Here is a 22,862-nt window from a genome sequence, read left to right as displayed (position 1 = left end):
CACTATTATGCAATATTATTTTTTAAACGAACAACGTCAGATTGTGTGTGAATTTATACTGCCGCTGTTAACAGATCAGAAGCTGAATAAGCTCCTGTTTTGACTCTAAGTAAAAAGCATGAATTAATCAACAGAAATAACCGCGATCAACATTTTAAACTTAACGATTTACAGTGCATACCAATTTATACATTTTATGGCCGTTTGAGAATAAAAAGAAAAAAAAAAATAACACTTTCTCCCCAGCTGGGAATCGAACTCGGGTCTCTGAGGCACGGTAGGGTTGCTGCGCTCTGAGTCAACAAATCTTAACGTTACGCCGAGGAAGGTGTTGTATTGTTTTTGAACCTTTTGTGAAAGTGTTTATTTGATCTTTGGACTTCAGGCTTCACACATTCTATAGTTTATGCCTACATTTTGTAACATTTATTACTAAAATATGAAAAAGTTTCTGCTTTAACAATATGTTTACACAGATTACTGTAGAAACGGAACACACATGAAATGCATGTGTTCCAAATAACGATCTATTATTTCCACTCTAAAACTCCAGCAGTTCAGTCACTCCCAGATAATCAAACAAGGCATGAGCTGGGAAAACTTAGTGAACGTTCTGCGACGGTCAGGGATGGAATAGCCGGCTGCTTGCTGCTCATCTTAATCGGCACATTTAGAAGACAAAAGACGCTGGCGGAGAGGTGAGAACGGTTTTAAGGTGGGCCGGATCTACGAGTTTTTTCCGTAGACTCTGGTAATTCTAGTGTTAAACAAATTAATTTTATTAGGATAAACTCTTTTGTACTAACAATAATATTCTTCCTTTGGTCAACTAAGGCTTAGATTCAAATCAGGCCAAAAGTGTCAAAAAAAGCAATTAAAACAATTTATTCAATTCAAATCGCCAATCACAACATAGCTTTGTTACCCCCTGTCTGATACGACTCAAATAAAAATCACCAACTAGAAAGACATATAAAACCACTACAGCAAGAGTTAAATCATTACTTTTTATCCGAGACCACTTTCAATATTACTCTGGAAAGTTACTGGTTTCATTGAGAGAATAATGTGTAATCATAATGTCCTTGAAATTAAAGTATGTCAGACTGTTTAATGTAAAATGATGATACCTACTTTATTATAATTCCCAGCTTTGATTCCAACTGGAACTTTGCTCTGAAAAAAAACGAAAAAAAAAAACCCCATGATTTCTTATAGAGAAAAAAAATGCTATTGGCCCCCTAAAATACATGTAACTTTCTGAAATGTAGTTAGTGAGAAGTCAAGCAAAATAACAACTTGCCTGAAGAAGGGGCCTGAGTTGCCTTGAAAGCTTGCATATTGTAATCTTTTAAGTTAGCCAATAAAAAGGTGTCATTTTGCTTGAGTTCTCACTACATTCATAATGGCTAACACTGTACAACACCCTAGTACTACTGAAATGCAGTTAGTTATTGTGTTGGCATAACTTATTCTAAATTACTAAACAATAAATAACATGAAAATAAACACAAGCAAATGATCAGCAAAAACTGCTGCAAGTCAACTAACCAAACAATTTTTTCCCTTCATAGTAAATCTGGCACATTATGGGAACAGTATACAGAATACCTTATTTTCTTTGCTGCTTTTCTGATATGTCAAAGATTTTTGGAAAAATATAACAAAAAAGGTCATTGCTAAGATGACATACAGTGCATTCGGAAAGTATTCACAGCGCATCACTTTTTCCACATTTTATTATGTTACAGCCTTATTCCAAAATGGATTAAATTCATTTTTTTCCTCAGAATTCTACACAAAACACCCCATAAAGACAACGTGAAAAAAGTTTACTTGAGGTTTTTGCAAATTTATTAAAAATAAAAAAACTGAGAAATCTCATGTACACAAGTATTCACAGCCTTTGCTCAATACTTTGTTGATGCACCTTTGGCAGCAATTACAGCCTCAAGTCTTTTTGAATATGATGCCACAAGCTTGGCACACCTATCCTTGGCCCGTTTCGCCCATTCCTCTTTGCAGCACCTCTCAAGCTCCATCAGGTTGGATGGGAAGCGTTGGTGCACAGCCATTTTAAGATCTCTTCAGAGATGTTCAATCGGATTCAAGTCTGGGCTCTGGCTGGGCCACTCAAGGACATTCACAGAGTTGTCCTGAAGCCACTCCTTTGATATCTTGGCTGTGTGCTTAGGGTCATTGTCCTGATGAGAGATGAACTGTCGCCCCAGTCGAGATGAACTGTCGCCCCAGTCTGAGGTCAAGAGCGCTCTGGAGCAGGTTTTCATCCAGGATGTCTCTGTACATTGCTGCAGTCATCTTTCCCTTTATCCTGACTAGTCTCCCAGTCCCTGCCTCTGAAAAACATCCCCACAGCATGATGCTGCCACCACCATGCTTCACTGTAGGGATGGTATTGGCTTGGTGATGAGCAGTGCCTGGTTTCCTCCAAACGTGACGCCTGGCATTCACACCAAAGAGTTCAATCTTTGTCTCTTCAGACCAGAGAATTTTCTTTCTCATGGTCTGAGAGTCCTTCAGGTGCCTTTTGGCAACCTCCAGGCGGGCTGCCATGTGCCTTTTACTAAGGAGTGGCTTCTGTCTGGCCACTCTACCATACAGGCCTGATTGGTGGATTGCTGCAGAGATGGTTGTCCTTCTGGAAGGTTCTCCTCTCTCCACAGAGGACCACTGGAGCTCTGACAGAGTGACCATCGGGTTCTTGGTCACCTCCCCGACTAAGGCCCTTCTCCCCTGATAGCTCAATTTAGATGGCTGGCCAGCTCTAGGAAGAGTCCTGTTGGTTTTGAACTTCTTCAATTTACGGATGATGGAGGCCACTGTGCTCATTGGGACCTTCAAAGCAGCAGAAATGTTTCTGTAACCTTCCCCAGATTTGTGCCTCGAGACAATCCTGTCTCAGAGGTCTACAGACAATTCCTTTGACTTCATGCTTGGTTTGTGCTCTGACATGAACTGTCAACTGTGGGACCTTATATAGACAGGTGTGTGCCTTTCCAAATCATGTCCAATCAACTGAATTTACCACAGGTGGACTCCAATTAAGCTGCAGAAACATCTCAAGGATGATCAGGGGAAACAGGATGCACTTGAGCTCAATTTTGAGCTTCATGGCAAAGGCTCTGAATACTTGTGTACATGTGCTTTCTCAATTATTATATCTATACATATTAATAAAAGGCAAAGCCCTCACTGACTCACTGACTGACTCATCACTAATTCTCGAACTTCCCGTGTAGGTGGAAGGCTGAAATTTGGCAGGCTCATTCCTTACAGCTTACTTACAAAAGTTAGGCAGGTTTCATTTCGAAATTCCACGCGTAATGGTCATAACTGGAACATATTTTTTGTCCATATACTCTAATGGAGGAGGTGGAGTCACGTATCGCGTCATCACGCCTCCTACGTGATCACGTGAACTAAAAACAAGGAAGAGATTTACAGCACGAGTCAAACGCGGGAACAAAGGTAAATGACGTTAATTTTTGACTGTCTTTTAATACTGTGTAAGCATACATATTAACACAAACGTTTTTCACGTTGTCATTATGGGGTGTTGTGTGTAGAATTCGGAGGAAAAAATGAATTTAATCCATTTTGGAATAAGGCTGTAACATAACAAAATGTGGAAAAAGTGATGCGCTGTGAATACTTTCCGAATGCACTGTAAAAGCAGTGCTTCCTATTTAACATCAAATTACACAATAAAGCAAGAGGAAATTAAAGACACAAACTATCAGGTAGATTTAGGATTTGTACAATAGTCAATATGTACTACTAATTTTTGATGTGATAAATCTGAGAGCTGCCCCTTTTAAACAATGCATATTCAGATGTTGTGGATTTATTACTTAATAAAGGGAATAGCTTAACCATGTAAATTTCTGCTTTTCATCCCACTGCTGAAAATTAAAGTGTATCTGATGTGTAATAAAACTAGCAAGTAAGCATATAAAGAATTTTATGGATTCTGATTTGTTACTCCTTATGCTCTATACTGTTGTTGCAGCTTAGTACAGAAAGGTAACAATCCTTTTGACAGCACTTTGTGTGTGTGCATTAGAGAAAATATAAAGTAGCGAATAACAAACTGGATAAGAAGAGTAGAAGTTTAATGTCTATCCAAAACCAGTGTGAAACTCCCCAATGTCCTATGCTTTAGCTAATAGTGGAGTAACAGTCATTAAAAATCTGCACAATGCTGTTACTACTTTCTGTTGTGGTAAAGTGCTCCAAAAGGGATGGGTAAAATTATAAATATCTTTAACAATTCAATACTTATATAAACAGAGAAGACAAAGGTACGGATGGATAGAAAATGATAAACAAGCAAATTAATTATATATTGGACTATATACTGTTGCAACCAAAACAAGAATTAAATACTTGAAAAAGCACACCACCATAAAAAGAAAATCTTTCAGTTTTAAATTCCCTCCATGAGGTACTCTCTTGGAACAGTTTTAGCCATGGGCTCATTTCATTATAGTGTGCTAAGAAGCATCTCTGTGGGTCTTTTCAGACCACTGCTAGAAGGCAATTCAATGCTTCCACCCAATGTACTCATTAAGTTAATTAATATTTGTTTACTTATCAACTGCTTGATTGGCTGTATTATCTGTCCTGTGAGTCTCTATCCGTTCTCACCCCACATGTACAGTACCTTCTAGTGACATCTATGCGCTTTCTTAATAAAGTCCAGTAGAGGATACTTTTTGTAGGTACCAACCCCACAATATTGGCACTGGCACTCAATGAAAAGCCCTTACTTCTGTCTATCTCTCGCTTCTTGGAAATCTTTTGATAACTTCATTCTTCTTTGGCTCTTCAAGTGTGGAGTAACAGTTAATCTTGTCTCAACATCAAGAAATGGCTATCTATTACCAAGCACATGTCCAACAAATCGTGATGACCAGAACTCAATTTTTATTGCTGGCTGGGTGTAAACCTCTGACTTTTACGATGCTACTGTTCATTATCATTTCTCACAAACTCAAAGGTGGAGCTGGACACTATTCGCTCATCTACAGAGTATATTCTCTTGAAAACTGTCATTGGGTCATTTCTATACAGTGCATCCGGAAAGTATTCACAGCGCATCACTTTTTCCACATTTGTTATGTTACAGCCTTATTCCAAAATGGATTAAATTCGTTTTTTTCCTCCGAATTCTACACACAACACCCCATAATGACAACGTGAAAAAAGTTTACTTGAGGTTTTTGCAAATTTATTAAAAATAAAAAAATTGAGAAAGCACATGTACACAAGTATTCAGAGCCTTTGCCATGAAGCTCAAAATTGAGCTCAAGTGCATCCTGTTTCCCCTGATCATCCTTGAGATGTTTCTGCAGCTTAATTGGAGTCCACCTGTGGTAAATTCAGTTGATTGGACATGATTTGGAAAGGCACACACCTGTCTATATAAGGTTCCACAGTTGACAGTTCATGTCAGAGCACAAACCAAGCATGAAGTCAAAGGAATTGTCTGTAGACCTCAGAGACAGGATTGTCTCGAGGCACAAATCTGGGGAAGGTTACAGAAAAATTTCTGTTACTTTGAAGGTCCCAATGAGCACAGTGGCCTCCATCATCTGTAAGTGGAAGAAGTTCGAAACCACCAGGACTCTTCCTAGAGTTGGCCGGCCATCTAAACTGAGCGATCGGGGGAGAAGGGCCTTAGTCAGGGAGGAGACCAAGAACCCGATGGTCACTCTGTCAGAGCTCCAGAGGTCCTCTGTGGAGAGAGGAGAACCTTCCAGAAGGACAACCATCTCTGCAGCAATCCACCAATCAGGCCTGTATGATAGAGTAGCCAGACGGAAGCCACTCCTTAGTAAAAGGTACATGGCAGCCCGCCTGGAGTTTGCCAAAAGGCACCTGAAGGACTCTCAGACCATGAGAAAGAAAATTCTATGGTCTGATGAGACAAAGATTGAACTCTTTGGTGTGAATGCCAGGCGTCACGTTTGGAGGAAACCTGGCACCATCCCTACAGTGAAGCATGGTGGTGGCAGCATCGTGCTGTGGGGATGTTTTTCAGTGGCAGGAACTGGGAGACTAGTCAGGATAAAGGGAAAGATGACTGCAGCAATGTACAGAGACATCCTGGATGAAAACCTGCTCCAGAGCGCTCTTGACCTCAGACTGGGGCGACGGTTCATCTTTCAGCAGGGCAATGACCCTAAGCACACAGCCAAGATATCAAAGGAGTGGCTTCAGGACAACTCTGTGAATGTCCTTGAGTGGCCCAGCCAGAGCCCAGACTTGAATCCGATTGAACATCTTTGGAGAGATCTTAAAATGGCTGTGCACCGACGCTTCCCATCCAACCTGATGGAGCTTGAGAGGTGCTTCAAAGAGGAATGGGCGAAACTGGCCAAGGATAGGTGTGCCAAGCTTGTGGCATCATATTCAACAAGACTTGAGGCTGTAATTGCTGCCAAAGGTGCATCAACAAAGTATTGAGCAAAGGCTGTGAATACTTATGTACATGTGATTTCTCAGTGTTTTTATTTTTATTAAATTTGCAAAAACCTCAAGTAAACCTTTTTCACGTTGTCATTATGGGGTGTTGTGTGCAGAATTCTGAGGAAAAAAATGAATTTAATCCATTTTGGAATAAGGCTGTAACATAACAAAAGGTGGAAAAAGTGATGCGCTGTGAATATTTTCTCGATGCACTGTATGTATATCAAATTATAATCAATAAATTCTGGATGACAATGTTTAAAAAAAGCAAGATTTTTTTTTTTTTAACAATTTACTATATTAAGAATTGTCACACAAAAATATGAGGTAGCCATATTGCCACTCTGTCAACACTACCTGGGGAAATCACTGAATGGGGATATAATTAGCAAAATAAAAATAAACATCTAATATCCTTGTGAATAACTGAACCAATCAAAATCTTATTTTGAAATACCATTAAACATAAAACCATGAAAAAACACACCTCAGGGCAAGGCTCTACATGGCAGTCCTTAATAGAGCAATGCCCATCATCTGGCCAGAAGGGGCATGGTCTCTTCAGGTTCACCTATCACAGGAAGACACAAAAAGCTATTATCAAAATTACCAAGGCATTCTTTTAAAACCCCTTCAAAAATGAAAGAGTGATCAAAATCTTAAACAATAATTAAAACACATTAAATATTTACTAAACGAAAACTCAAAATTCATTCTGTTCCCAGTCAATTTCACTTTGGAACCTGCAATTTCTTCCCAGTGTCCATAAGAGTTTTTCTTCAGGTACTTTAGTTTTTCACCAATATTATGTAACATGCATGTTATCTAGACTTATGATAATAACCTGGCCCAGTGTGTGTGTGACTATACATGACCTTCAATGGTTTCATCAAGGCCGGTTCATGCCTTTTGTCCTGTTCTATGACAATGGGCTATGAACCTTGCATCTCTGAGCTGGAATAAACAATGTTAAAAAAATGGATAAGTGGTTGGAAGCAATTTATTCTATAATTAAAATATTTACAGGTGAGGCCTCACTATTGAAAACTATATCTACTATCCCACCTTTATTAATATCTCTTTGCTACCCTTGCAGCAAAAACTGTATTAAACTCGGAGCAATAAGGTTATTTGCTGCTAACAAAACTGCATAGCAGGCCATACAGTGGTGCAGTGGGTAGCATTACTGCCTGATTAATCCAGCATCCTGCGCTTGAATGCCACAACTGGACATCATCATCATTGTGGATTTTTAAGTATCTCCCTATGTCTGCATGGACGGTCCTACAGGTATTCTAGCTTTCTTACCATAGTACCAATAACTTCCTGGTTAGAACAAAAGGCGATTCAAAGCTGGCCTGGAAAGATTTCAGCTCTATGCATATGTGAATTGGATTAACTCAGTTTGAGAACATTATGTTAACATCCTTAGCTATATATTAGCTGTTCGTGAAAACACCTTGCAGCTATCAACTTCTATGCAGCAGTCTTCACAGAGATCTATAATCAAGTTTCCACACAGGATGAACTACTAATGGGGGAGGGGGACAACAACTGTCCAACTCAAACATTCTCAATATAAAGAGATTTTCTGAATTTGAATATTATACTTTCATGGATGGATGGATAGATGGATGGATGGATGGGATTTGTCCAAAAATCTTAAACTCTGAACAAATCTATCCAGATTTCATTATTTGCATATGAAGTTAAAAGTTGGGCCCAACTATAATAATCCTAAGTGAGAGAAATGAAGGCAAACAGATACATAATGACAATAATTTAACCTGGTTTATATCAAAACTAAATAGCATTTATTAGAATAATCTCTTGAATATTTGCTTAAAAAATTATATAAGTTAAATTTTCAGAATGTATAGATGATGCATTTACACTACGCAATTAATGCAATTAATGATTTTCTGTTTGTCTAGTTCAAGTGTTTTGCTTTAATGTAAGTTACACATTTCACAACATTTACAAGACTGGAATTCCCCTTAAAAACAGTCATCAAAAAAACTTCCAGAAATGTAATATGGATGGTTATTTTACAATGCATTTGAACCCTCTTAATCTGGACTTTAAAGGTCCAGACTTTCTTTTAATCTGGACTGGATTTTCCATCATGGGAAAAATTTTTAAAAATAGAGAAAAAATGTGTGTAAGGAATTATAAAAATAATGGATTAGTAATTTTCTGTAAATTATATAATTAACAGCATCACCTCACCTAGCTATGTTTATATTAACAGCATCATTGTAAACATGGCATGTACAATTATGTGAACAAGAAGAAAATCAGAACAATTAAAGTCTTTTTTCATCTAGTTACTGTAACGTTTTAAATACTGTACTGACTTTATGCCATTACCAGGACATATAGTACTGTGCAAAATTTTTAGGCAGGTGTGAAAAAATGCTGTAAACAAAGAATGCTTTCAGAAATATAAATAATGATTGTTTATTGTTATCAATTTACAAAATGCAAAGTGAGTGAACAAAAGAAAAATCTAAATCAAATCATTATTTGGTGTTACTACCTTTTGCCTTCAAACCAGCATCAATTCTTATAGGTACACTTGCACAAAGTCAGGGATTTTGTAGGATTATAGTCAGGTGTATGATCAACCAATTATACCAAACAGGTGCTAATGATCATCAATGTCACACATAGGTTGAAGCACAGTCATTAACTGAAACAGAAACAGCTGTGTAGGAGGCTTAAAACTGTGTGAGGAACAGCCAAACTTTGCTACCAAGGTGAGGTTGTGGAAGACAGTTTCATGTCATGGCAAGATTGAGCACAGCAACAAGACACAAGGTAGTTATACTGCATCAGCAAGGTCTCTCCCAGACAAAGATTTCAAAGCAGACTGGGGTTTCAAGATGTGCTGTTCGAGCTCTTTTGAAGAAGCACAAAGAAACGGGCAACGCTGAGGATCGTAGACGCAGTGGTCAGCCAAGGAAACTTAGTGCAGCAGATGAAAGACACATCAAGCTTATTACCCTTCGAAATCGGAAGATGTACAGCAGTGCCATCAGCTCAGAACTGGCAGAAACCAGTGGGACCCAGGTACACCCATCTACTGTCCGGAGAAGTCTGGCTAGAAGTGGTCTTCATGGAAGAGTTGCAGCCAAAAAGCCATACCTCCGACGCGGAAACAAGGCCAAGCGACTCAAGTATGCACAAAAACATAGGAACTGGGGTGCAGAAAAATGGCAGCAGGTGTTCTGGACTGATGAGTCAAAATTTGAAATATTTGGCTGTAGCAGAAGTCAGTTTGTTCGTCGAAGGGCCAGAGAGCGGTACAATAATGAGTGTCTGCAGGCAACAGTGAAGCATGGTGGAGGTTCCTTGAACGTTTGGGGCTGCATTTCTGCAAATGGAGTTGGAGATTTGGTCAGGATTAATGGTGTTCTCAATGCTGAGAAATACAGGCAGATACTTATCCATCATGCAATACCATCAGGGAGGCGTATGATTGGCCCCAAATTTATTCTGCAGCAGGACAATGACCCCAAACATATAGCCAAAGTCATTAAGAACTATCTTCAGCGTAAAGAAGAACAAGAAGTCCTGGAAGTGATGGTATGGCCCCCACAGAGCCCTGATCTCACCATCATCGAGTGTGTCTGGGATTACATGAAGAGACAGAAGGATGTGAGGAAGCCTACATCCACAGAAGATCTGTGGTTAGTTCTCCAAGATGTTTGGAACAACCTACCAGCCGAGTTCCTTCAAAAACTGTGTGCAAGTGTACCTAGAAGAATTGATGCTGTTTTGAAGGCAAAGGGTGGTCACACCAAATATTGATTTGATTTAGATTTCTCTTTTGTTCATTCACTGCATTTTGTTGATTGATGAAAAGAAATGATTAACACTTCCATTTTTGAAAGCATTTGTTTACAGCATTTTTTTCACACCTGCCTAAAACTTTTTCACAGTACTGTATGTATTACATCTCATATGCAGTCCAAGGATGCATGCAACAAGTGCTAGCTTTTTTGTGAGACCGTGCAAAACCGTTTAACTAAAAATGGTAATTTGTAACAAAATATTTTATGAAATTTACCATTTACAAGCAGGCAACTGATTCTGGCTTGTGCTTAATGAACTTCCAAGCTAAAAAAATATTATTTCCTTGAGTGAAATTAGCTTCTACAATATCCCCAAATCTTCAATGACTCAAAAAATACTTACTTTATAATATCGAAAGTAATCCCTTTCTATAAGTTGCCGCATCTTGGGAAAGATCTTGAAATTGTTGAAAACATCAATGCTTTCTATGTCACAAAAGCAGTCATCTAAGACACCTGTCAACTAGAAATGCACAAGAATATTTAGTTAAGATATGCAATAAATCACAAAGCCTACAAACATGTGTGATTTGGGGTGGACCATTTTTAAGATTTTTACCTTAAGTAAGGCGTATGATAAAATCTGCTATACAAGAGAAAAGAAAAACACACAATTATATTTTTTATTTATGCACTATATGGCCAAATGTTTGTGGACACCACCACACCATGAGCTTGTTAGATATCTCATTTCAAAAACATGGCAATTAATATAGAGTTGTTCACAACTTTGCAGCTATAACAGCCTCCATTCTTATGGGAATGCTTTCCACAAGATCTTGGAGTGTGCCTGTGGAATTTTGTGCCCATTCAGATAAAGGAGCTCTTGTGAGGTCAGGTTCTCATGTTGGGACGAGAAGACCTGGCCCGCATACGAAATTCCAATTCATCCCAATGGTGTTCAACAGGGTTGAGGTAAGGGCTTGAGTTACTCCATGTCTTTATGGACCTGGCTTTGTTTAGAGGGGCATAACCAGGCTAGAGCAGAAAAGGACCTTGCCCAAAATATTGCCACAGAGTTGGAAGTGCACAATTGTCTAAAATGTCTTTGTATGCTTTAACACTAACAATATCCTTTACTGGAACCAAAGGGCCTAGTACAAACAATGACAAAAAGTCCCAAGACCATTAACATTGCTCCACTAAGCTTTACAGCATGCACTATGAAGTCCAGAAGGTAGCATTCACCTGGCATCCATCAAACCCAGGTTCATCTATCACACTGCCAGAAAGCAAAGTGTGATTCATTACTCCAGAGTATGCCAGAGTCCAATGGTGGCATGCTTTACATCACTCTAGCAGATGCTTGGCATTGTGCCTAGTGAACTTAGGCTTGTGTGCAGCTATTCAACCATGGAAACCTGTTTCATGAAGCTACCTGACGCACAGTTGTTGTGCTGGTGTTGTTTCCAGGGGTAGTTCGGAACCCTGCTGTGAGTGCTGCAACACAGGATAGCCGATTTTTTTTTTAACACGCTATGTGCTTCAGCAATTGGCAGCTCTGCTCTGTAAATTTGCATGGTCTAACACTTTGTGGCTATTGTTGCACAAATAATCAGCAGTTAAACAGTTGACTGGGGCAGATCTGGCAGAGCAGAAAATTTACATACTGCCTTGTGGCAAAGGTGGTATCCTATCACAGTGCCATGTTTAGTCTCCAAGCACTTCAGTTCAACCCATTCATTGTATTGCCAATGTTTGTAAATGGAGATCGCATGGCTATGTACTTGAATTTATACCCCTGTTTACAATCAAACACCTAACCTCAATAATTTGAAGGTGTCTCCACATATGTTTGGCCATGCAGTGCAATATTCACTGCACAAAAATAAGACAAAAAAAAAATTTATTAAAAACTTACTAAGTAAAATAACCAGGTTAATATCACTAAAATTGCATGAAAGCATAATTTATACTGTTATTAGATATTTCCAAAATACACACAGCACGTTACAAAATACATATACCAAAAAAATTGTTTTATGGAAATCTCTTCTGTTTGCTGCACATGAACATGGTGTGAGGGATGGCCGGCCAAATATTCCGGTCCACACCTCCAAGCCGCTACATGGAGCTCTCCCAACAACATGGAAGTGCCCCAAATTCCAGCAGGGCCATATGGACATTGTAGTTTTTATAAACAGCCTTGCTGGATACCATGGGGACCACTAGGAGCCGCTGGAGGGAGGCTCACAGAGTGCTACGTGCCCTATAACCCGGAAGTGCGTCATGAACACATGACCGGAAGGAACGACGTGCTTCCGGGGTGAAGAACTGGAGTTTTTATATGACCTGGAAGTGTTCCTAGTCACGTGGACAGAGAGGGCGAAACACTTCCAGGTCAAGGACTATAAAAGGACTATGGGAAATCCCAGACGTCGAGCTGAGCTGGGTGGAAGGGTGGCAACATGTCTGGGAGTGGAGGATTGTATTATTTATTTGATTATTGATTTATTGGAATATAGTGGAGTGGAGGGTGCTTTGTGCTCTTATTATTATAATAAATATTCATTTTGACTTTTATCTGGTGTCTGACATCTGGTCTGAGTGTTCAAGGGGTCACGGGGACCCTTTAATCTGTCACAATGGAGAGAGCATTTATGAATGTAGTTGAGGGAAACTTTTTAAATTAACATGAACACATTATTCAAAATAAAGATGCTCCATTTTAATGAAAGTTATCTCTTTGTCAGTAATTGGATTTGTGATGCACATGGGAATCTTAAAATAGACAAACTTAAAATAACTTGCAAGCTGTCCAAAGTCTTACTATCACATAAAACAGTTATGACAGCCTTCAGTAATACCATAACATCAATGTTAAAGTTCTATGTGCTAACAACTTACCCAAAAGGTCAATCAACACTTCATCACAAATTTTTAGTATACTGTGCTTGAATGTCTCTGGACATAAGTTACAGGTTAGAGGTCTGCTGCCCCACCAAAAAATATTGGTTCGGAAAAAATTATTATAGCTGCCCCCAGAACATGGAACTAAACAAACTGTACCACTGGTGTGGAACATGTAAATATTAGGAATGGGTATTTCAAATAACTTTGCATACCAATACCTTGAAATAATAATCATCAATATATACTTTTATACAGATGGTGTGCCATTTCTCAAAAGAAAACTTTATAAATATCCATTCATCCATCTTCTTAACTCACTTTTCCAGGGTACGTTGCAAGGCAGCAATGATCAGGTGCAAAGGCCTAGAAAGGGTGCCCCTCTATTCACAGGATGAATACATGAGAAATCATTTTGTAAATTTGCCTCTTTTTGTGTGCTCATATAAAATTTTGACACAGAAAGCCTGGTGCATTTTCCACTGTTATTCCAGCGTGTGATACACAAAAGGCAGTTACCCTTTAAACAGAATACACAATGTTAGTGCTGTGTGCATGTGTATTAGATGAATAAAGCTATAGAGTACAACTTTATTGAATCCAACAGTATTTGTGAGGTGGGTATATTATTTAGAAAAATTTGAACAAAATGAAAACTTGTTTTGGTGTCTATCCCTAGTAAACATGTATCTATTAGGTAACACAACTTACCATAGTCTTGCATACTGTATTTCTATGTACATGAACAAATATATTGTACTTAGCTAGAAGAAAATATCAAAGATCATGAGAATTACATAATGCATTAAATAACAGAAGAAAGGTCATCATGTATCATTTGAAGGGAAAAAAACTACACCCAAGTTAGGGACACTTTTACAAACTTGACAAATGAATTTGTGTTGTGTCCACAGAGCTTGCTTATCAAATGTTATATGCACAAAACAATTTCAATACAGTTCAAATTGACACACTAAGATCAACAATGGTTTGATTTTATGTAATTTTTTTGGTGAAAAATCTTGTAAAGGAATAAGTACACTATATAAGTTTCTTGCAGTGAGTTAACTATTTTCTCACAGAGAGCAGGGTTGCCAGATTCCACAAACATATGACAATCCAATCACCCACAAGCAGCGAACATCTGTGAACATCACTAATTTTACTGGCAAACTATTACTTAATTTGCATGAGTGGGCAGGGCTAGGTAGTTAAATTTTGAGATTAATTTTCTCAAACTGATGAAGTCTATCAGAGGTTAAAAACAAACCTACAGACCAAAGCCTACAAAGGAAAAAAGTTAAAAGATAATTTTCATGCTGAAGAGAAACTAATGCATGCATCTTCTGTGTGAGAATAATCTATAACCTTCCTCCCTACAAGAAATATATGACACCGCTAAACCCAAGCAACATAATTCCAAACTCCAGGGTAAAACACAACACTATGGTCACAGAGGAGCTATCCTTTTAAAAATATACTTCTGTATTTTAAAGTTTTATTACAAATGTGGAATTCAAATAAAAAATGATTACTTACCAACTATGCAACGAATTTGACCTTCATATTGTCTCAAAGAACAGAAACAAACAACTATTTTAGATTATCTTCCCATATTTTCCAATATTTATTTTCATTTTTTAGAATAGTTATATTATCCCCATGATTACAAAAGTAGTAGAGTTATTACAAAAGCAGTTTCTGTGCTTGAGTTGGCCCACTTCCGTATTACTGTTTTGGACACCCTTTTGTGACTTTTATTTTTTAATAAACTGTTTTATCAGCCATAATTGGTTGAAACTTACTGCAGTGACCAATTCATCAATAACTGGGTAGCAGTAGCTGTGACTACAAGGTCATTGGTGGAATGAACTGCAACTATTTGTGAAATTGACAGGCTTTAAAATTTAAATGAAGTGGTAGTGTGACTATGTAATATTTCTCTGTTATAAGTTGGAAAGAAATTAGTCTAAAGGGACATAAAAATGTAATAGACATTTTTTCTACAGATGTATTCACAATTTCAAGAAAAATAGCCCAAAATGAAAAGTCATGCCAAAACCATTGACATGCATGACAGAATTAAAAAATAGCCCAATTTGGCATGTTACATCCCTAGAAACTGTGTGTGGTAGACTTATGCTAACCACTTATTTTAGTGCTCCAAAGTAATCTGTCAAGTCAACAGCCAAATTAAGATTTGCTTTTGTGTAGATATACATGGAACTGTGCTGTCACATGGCCTGAAATACTATCTAAATTGTGAAGATAAACTGTATTACTAGGTTGAACAATTTGTTCAATCATTAATTATGTCCAGGGTAGAAGAATTGTTAACACCAGGGAAATACACTCTGAACATGCTGGGTGCCTTGAATAAGCATTTATCTAGGACACCTCCCAGAGACAGACAGAAATAGACTATTGGGCAGGTAAGCCAAACATTGTCAAGGTTGTCAGTCCTTCTGCTAAAATAATCTAGCGAGGCCAAGAAAAAAACACTGCCTACTTACTAGAAGGCACATGGACCCAGGCATTGAACCACTCCTGAAAAGTTGGTTCAAACTGTATTTCTGATATCCATCTTTGAATGCAAAATTAGTGATGTGCTACTTGCCTTAAAGAAACATCCATTGTACATAAATTTCCCAGTTTTTAACATATTAACTACGCTCTATATCAAGAATTAAATGTTTCCATATTCAAATATATATATATATCCAGCATTAATGATTTAAATATACCCATGTAAAACAGGTGCACCTTTTCCAGACACTAAATGTGTAAAGTGTTATGCAAAAGTTTAGCATTTTCTCCCATGGCAGGTAAGAAATGCCTAAAGCACTGCCTGTAAATGCAAAATTTCCATTTTCACAGTCTTGATCATCAGTCTGTTCATGAAAACAGCATTCACTGTTACATGAAAAATAAAAATACAAATGATACAACTAGGAGGTAGTAGCAAGTCCAACAGTTGCAAAAAAGGTTCTATCCATATACTGCATGGAGAACTTACACATAACTATTTCTTCTTTACTTAATTGGGGTTTACTACAATTTCTGCTTATCTAGTAATAGCTGTTTTTGGAGGAATGAGCACCAAAAAACTTGCATTGTCAATCACTAAGTGTTTAAGTTTAAAAAAAAAAAAAAAAAAAAAAAAAGCTGCCCCACCCATTATTACTGCAAAAAATGTTTTGTATGAAGTAATGGCATACATATACTTGATTAGCTTTCATCTGCAAAAAATTATACCAGCCTCTGACTCTTGTATCTTTGTAAAAATGATGAAGAATTTCACCCAAATTATTAAATATGAACTTTACCAGTCAGAAATGCTTTCAATATCATATTAGTTATATCCAAAGAAAAAAAATATTCAAAATGCTCATTACTATTGCATATTAGTAAAATTTGGGCAATTTTTTTTTTCAGGCTCCCACACAACCTAATTGCATAAATAAAAAAGGTTACAGGAATGTAAAGTTTTGAAGCTTAATACAAAATGCATTTACAGGGATGAAATAAGCAGGGTAAAAAAGCCTTTGAAAGATGTGCTGTGAAACTGCATGCCGTATACCTAACATCTGAATTGACATTAGTGCCTTACTGCCCAAAAAACACACAACATACTGAGGATATCCAAAAAGAAGATCCAGGGGGTAGGGTGGGGAATTCTAAGCCCTCTGAACCAATAAAGCAAACTTCCAACTGATGAAGTGTTAAGGGATATTCTTGTAATTTCTGCAAAAGACAGCTTTTAATACACATGCATTTTTTGTCCAATACAAAGCATATGTTCTGCCTCCATATGACATTAACCTGAGAGAAGAAGATATACAGTATAAGTTGAGTGGATAGACAGATTTCAATCCAAATGTTCAAACCACTGGTAATCAGAGAAGACAACAGAAATGAAAGAAAAATATTTTAATTTCTTGAAAAGTTTTTTTTTTTTTTTTTATCACATTCACGTATTTACTGTGCCTGAAGCTAGCTCTTTCTCATAATTAATGATTCAGAAAAGGTTGCATTAACTCAGCAATAAAGTACTACCTGTCAATAACAGCTGGAATCCTCGTCTTATTATGCTGAAAGCTACCATCGATGCCATTAAAGCAGCCCCACTATAATCGGTGCCAGCTGATTCCCATTTGGAGCCCTTAGAAGGGCAGGTGGGGTGAATTAACAAAACAGAACACCTTGGTGTCCATTTCTCGGACTCCTGGGGCTCAGCGGTGCTCATGCCACTTGAGTTACATAAATGAAGCCCCTTAGTGTTCATAGTGCACATTCAGGGCCAACAGGGGTACTCCTCAGTGTCTGGAGTATGTGCTCCTTGGGTGTTGGAAATCTAGGCTGCCACTAACCTATGTTTCCTAAAGAATTGACCAGCTTGGACTATAATATTCACTGAAAAGACCTGACTTGGTGGCTTTCCGTAAATGGAAGATGAGGGAGTCTACTTCTCCTAAAAATCTTTTACCAAATAGCTTCAACAATAACAAAAACAGTCTTTCACTTAAGCTGTACATATTAGGAGAAAAAATTTCTACTAAAAAAATGGTAAACTAAAACCATAACCACATTCATTTCATATGCTGACTTATCCAATTTAGCCTTGTAACGATCACAGCGTATCCTAGTAAGCCAATACGCTTTTACTATATACCTCCAGCAGTTACTCTCAACATCACCATCTGTGTTCATAAAACATTTGTGTACTGTACTCTAAATGACCATTTTCTACTATTATGTCGGCAAGCTATTCCAAAAATTAAAATTAACCTTGAGCACAACTAGGTTAGAATTCAGGATACCGAGACTTTACTGGGTGTCTCATTCAAGTTCAACTTTTACTTGCCTTAATTTAACCAATGCTTTTTTCACATTTGCTCTCCAAACAATCATAAAACATAACAAAAAGAGGATTTGGAAACGGTGCACACATAGAGTGAAAGTTTGTTCGAACCTGTATATTTCAAAATTTTAAAAAATCAGTTAAATTAAAACATCATGACCAGGAAGAGGAGAAAGATGTCAAATGTAAAAGGTAATGAACAAGACAGAAAAGAAGATTGAGGGACAAATTATGGCATAAAACAAAATGCAACCACCTGTCCTGAAAAACAAACACGGCCAAAAAGCTTGCCAAGCTTTCCACACTTCATTAGCATAAGAACTGTTAACCCACTACCCACTCTCTCAAATGTCAAGAGAAAATTAAAATGGGTTAACTCAGCTTCTGATGCAGTTGTCACTAATTCCGATTTTAACAATTCTTATTAATGATGAAATGAGTTGTGGTATACTGTACACCAATAGCGAACAAAGTGTGTGATATACTTAACTGACGGTAAACTTCTCATTCCATGAACTAGGGTAATCATTTCTGAAATACTGTGTGGTAAAGGGTAGAGAGTAGGTAACATAAAATAAATTGATAGCGTTATGTTTATCATTGTGGCAATGATACAAGTATCAATAAATATAAAATTACATTTTTGTAGAGTGCAAATGTGCATATGAACATGCATTTTTTTTTTTTTTTTTTTACAGTTTTGTTAACAGGTGACCCTCTCATCCCTTGAGAAGTATCTGTTTACCATTGCTATAAATAAGGTCTGTTGTACTAATCACCACTGTGTAAAACCATTAATTCCCAAAAGTAGCTCTGTCCTATAAAATGGTATTAATTCATCATTTTACATATATTTTTTTCAAGTTGGAATTGTTTTGTACGTGTATAATGTACTGTGCTGTCATCTGCTCTTTTAAGTGCACTGTATTAATGGTTCTACGGCAATACCAAATAAACTTTGACAGTACACAAAATATGTATGCACTTGACATTATGGTCCACTATCTGAGGTTTTGTAGACTTACTTTTTGATTGTTTTTTTGTTCTTTTTAGGGGGGCGGAGGTATATAACGAAAGGAAATTTAAAATAGGATGCTGTGAAACCAAAACGCGAACAGTACAATCAATTAAAGCCATTTCCTTCTTTCCACCCCTTTATTGGTACACCGAATTGTTGCCCCGCAGTCTACATGTGCGTTTGTCACTCACCTGGGTTTGCATATCCCAGCAAAGTACGAATGAAGAGAGAAAAAGTACCAGAAAGTGCCTTGCACTCATGCTGTCCGTGACGGGCACAAAGATGAAATAACGTTTCAGCATTCCGGTGAGCAACGTCACTTTTCCCATTTCGTTTTAAGCTGCGTCTCTTATCTTTGTATTTGCATAGATAAAAGAACAGTCGCTGCTGTCAGTGGAACTTAACGGGGCTGTCATGCTGCCGTTGACAATTTCCCTCTAGTGAGGGGCCCAATGAATTCACAGTTATCGTAATGCCACTCCCCCCACACACACAAGGAGGTATCCAATGTGCCCCGCCAACCAGGTACTACCGACTTGCAGACTGAGCAGCCGCCAGGACTTGTAGTTTTCACTGGTCCCGGCGGACGAGCAATCGCGAGTTCTTTCTACAGCTCACCCTGGAACCCGCCCACCACGGCAGAATGGACCAATAACATTTGACCACGCGACCGGTAGTAGGCACAACTTTGTTAAACTGACTGAAAGAAAAGGAAGCGACAAACTTACTAATGAATAGTTTAGTTAAAATGAGATAATCCCACACTGCACCCTCTGGAGGTATTATCTTTATTTTGCATATACTTTTCCAAAGAAAAATGTCTATATTTCAAACTAAGTCATACGTATCAATGCCACAATGTAGAAAACTGGCCATACATAAATTAGTAAATCAACAACAGCAAAGATAAGATCTCGTTTACATCATTTAATTTATGTGTCAATTAGAAACCATTACCACGAGGTCAACCATTACGTATATGTTTGAGCACCTCTGGAAGTGAGCAGTTAACACACACTGCGATGCACTGAAACATTAACCCTTTTTGTACATGTTCATGTATTATTTCCGTCTATTTTTTTAAACTGAATTGACTGAAAAAATAAAAAGATGAATATCACCTGCAAATGTTTTTGCCTCCTCATGAGTCTATCCACTCCAGCATTGTTTATATTTACAAAACTCATCTAGATAGATAACATTTTAATTAGTCCCCAGGGGAACTTTGGCTTTTCACAGACAAGCAATAAATAAACCAACATTATTATTATTATATTAAGACCAACCAACATACCCCTCCCAAATATACATCCGAATGACTTACATAAAAAAAAAAAAGGAAAAAAAGAAGAAAACATCTGATTGGGCACTGACAGTCACAGTGAGCCATTATGTTGGTGTTGAGTCCCAGTAGCCTTTCTTGACCTGCTTTTGCAGAATAAATTAAATTTGCTGAAAGTCCTCAATGTTCGTAAGTCAGAGAGGATGTGCCGGATCGTTCATAATGGCACTCCCTGTTGTCTTCTTTCTCTCCTTTGGTACTGCCTCCAGGGGATCAAGAGTGTGTCCCCATAACTGAGCCAGCTTGTTGATGGGTTTCTCTTGAACTGATGTTACTTGCCCAGCACAGAAAATGGTAGCGGTCATCACAGAATGCAGTCTCATAAGAAAAAAAAGTGTCTGCTCTGAGCTTTCTTGTCTTGTTCCTCTGTTAGCAGACCAGAAGAGAGAGACAGAGAGCCTGTATATGATGTGGACCCCAGACTCCCCTGTCCCCAAGTACTTGAAGGAGTGCACCACCTCTACATACACTCCCTGAACAGAGGCCAGGCATACAAGCTCTTTGGTACAGTGATAATCAACAATCAGTTCCTTGATTTGCTGATAGTAATTTGCTGACAATTCTCAAAGTTCTCCACCTGACTCCTTTCCCATGTCATACCCTCCTTATCAATACACCCCATAAGTGCAGAATCATCTGAGAATTTCAGCAAGTGATATGACCTTTTGTTATATTTATAGTCTGAGGTGGGAAAAGTGGAGAGAGATGGTGCTCCAGTGTTGCTCACATCCACATCAGAGACACAGACCTTGAGTCTTACAAACTGTGGTCTCCCAACAGATAATCCAGTATCCTAGACACCTTACGCTCATACACCTGTATATCTTTAAGCTTACCCCCTTAACATTGATGGTACTGAAGGCATTGGAGAAATTATATTAAAAAAAATCCTTATGCTGCTGCTAGCTTTGACCAGGGGAGAATAAGCCTTGTACAACAGAAAGATAATTGCATCTTCCACTCCAATCATTGTCCAATAGGTAAAATACAGTAGATTCAGGTGATCTACCACATGTGTACTTGTATAGTCCAGGACCAGCCTCTCAAAGGCCTTCATGATGGGAGATGCAAGTGCCACTGGTCTACGGTCATTAAGGGAAGAGCTCAGACATGTTTTACAATCTTCTTGGATTGTTTACAGGTCTGAGTTTTGCCCACATATTTTCAACAATACTGAAGTCTGGCAACTGTAAGGACTATTGCAAAAACGATGTGTTCCTCAAGTACTTCATGGTTAGCTTTGGGATGCTTTGGATCGATGTTGAAACTTTCAAGAAAATAAATAAAAAAGTAAAAATTTCTTATGCACCCTTCCAAGTGAATAAAAAGGACAAATCTCCATTGGTACAAAAACTTAAATGTGACCAAGAACAGATTACCAGAATGGCAAAAATGGAACAAAGATTGACGAAATATATTTGAGGCCACGTGTCACGATTTACAGGCTATAAGAAAACTAACAGACACAGAGAGTACATGCAAACTTATGACAACCCGATAATTCAGCACTGTTATCTATCAACTTATTGAATACACTTAAGCAGTTTATAGCTGTAGATAGCATCCAATACAAAACATGAGTCAACCCCAGAAAGGGAGATCCTCAATCACAAGCCACACCCACTCTTACCAGATCAATATAGAGTGATCAGTCAAGGAGACAAACACATCTTGGTGATGTGGAAGAAAACCAGACTACGAAGGAAAACCTCGAGCAAACACAGGGACAACATGCAAATTCCACGCATGTGTTGAACCGGCTGGGATTCAAACGTAGTTCAAGGGTTAAGGGTTATTAGTATCAGCACCACCAACCACTAAACCACCACCATATCTGCTTCATTAAGAGCAAAACTAATTATATTTTACATTCATTGTAAACTCCAAATAAATTGCCTTGAATAAAGACTAGCAATGAATGATGAAGCTGCAAGTTGGACATCTTAAAACTTAAAAATATTTTACTTCAATTATTGTATCATGTGTACATGACTTAGAGCTATTAATAACATCTGCACTAAAGGAGAAAATGAATTGAAGCAAAATTAATGCACTGCACAAGCCTGAATTTTATTTTTGACTTGGAAGGAAATGAAGCAACTACAAACTGGGAGGACATTATAGGTTTTCAACACAGATTTTTTAAGAGTAACATACATTACATCATAGACTATCTGCTTTATTTTAACATGCACATATAAAATTGTATACAGTTGTGTAATTAGAAGATAAATTAAATCAATTCTATCTAACCATCTTCCAATCTCATTTTATCCTGAGCAGTATTGCAGGGAGAACATCATGGAGTAAACTCCATGCATAGAGGACATGGTTACCACTGCCACCTACCACTGTGCCCGTCCAAATCAATTCTAACAAATTCAAAATCTTGCTATGGCTTATGGCTGTGGGTTCATCTAGTATTAAGAACAGAACAGGACT

The 22,862-nt window shown here is 37.9% G+C and overlaps 1 protein-coding gene across 3 annotated transcripts in view; it reads right to left on the bottom strand.

Annotated features, from left to right (window-relative positions):
* ero1b (endoplasmic reticulum oxidoreductase 1 beta) overlaps positions 1-22,862 on the bottom strand; it is a 94,997-nt gene that overhangs the window by 54,041 nt on the left and 18,094 nt on the right. For 2 of the 3 annotated variants that reach the window (XM_028820925.2, XM_028820927.2), the window contains exons 2-4: positions 10,693-10,812; positions 6,980-7,063; positions 1,135-1,176 (exon numbers count right to left, since the gene is read on the bottom strand). In XM_028820925.2, coding sequence (XP_028676758.1) covers positions 1,135-1,176; positions 6,980-7,063; positions 10,693-10,812 — 246 coding nt within the window. Of the gene's footprint in view, positions 1-1,134; positions 1,177-6,979; positions 7,064-10,692; positions 10,813-19,269; positions 19,663-22,862 lie in introns of those variants that run through there. The other variant, XM_028820926.2, reaches the window with a different exon arrangement.

Source organism: Erpetoichthys calabaricus, chromosome 15 (genome assembly GCF_900747795.2).
Source record: "Erpetoichthys calabaricus chromosome 15, fErpCal1.3, whole genome shotgun sequence".
Taxonomy (NCBI): Eukaryota; Metazoa; Chordata; class Cladistia; order Polypteriformes; family Polypteridae; genus Erpetoichthys; species Erpetoichthys calabaricus.
This window is presented reverse-complemented; position numbering and strand designations above follow the sequence as displayed.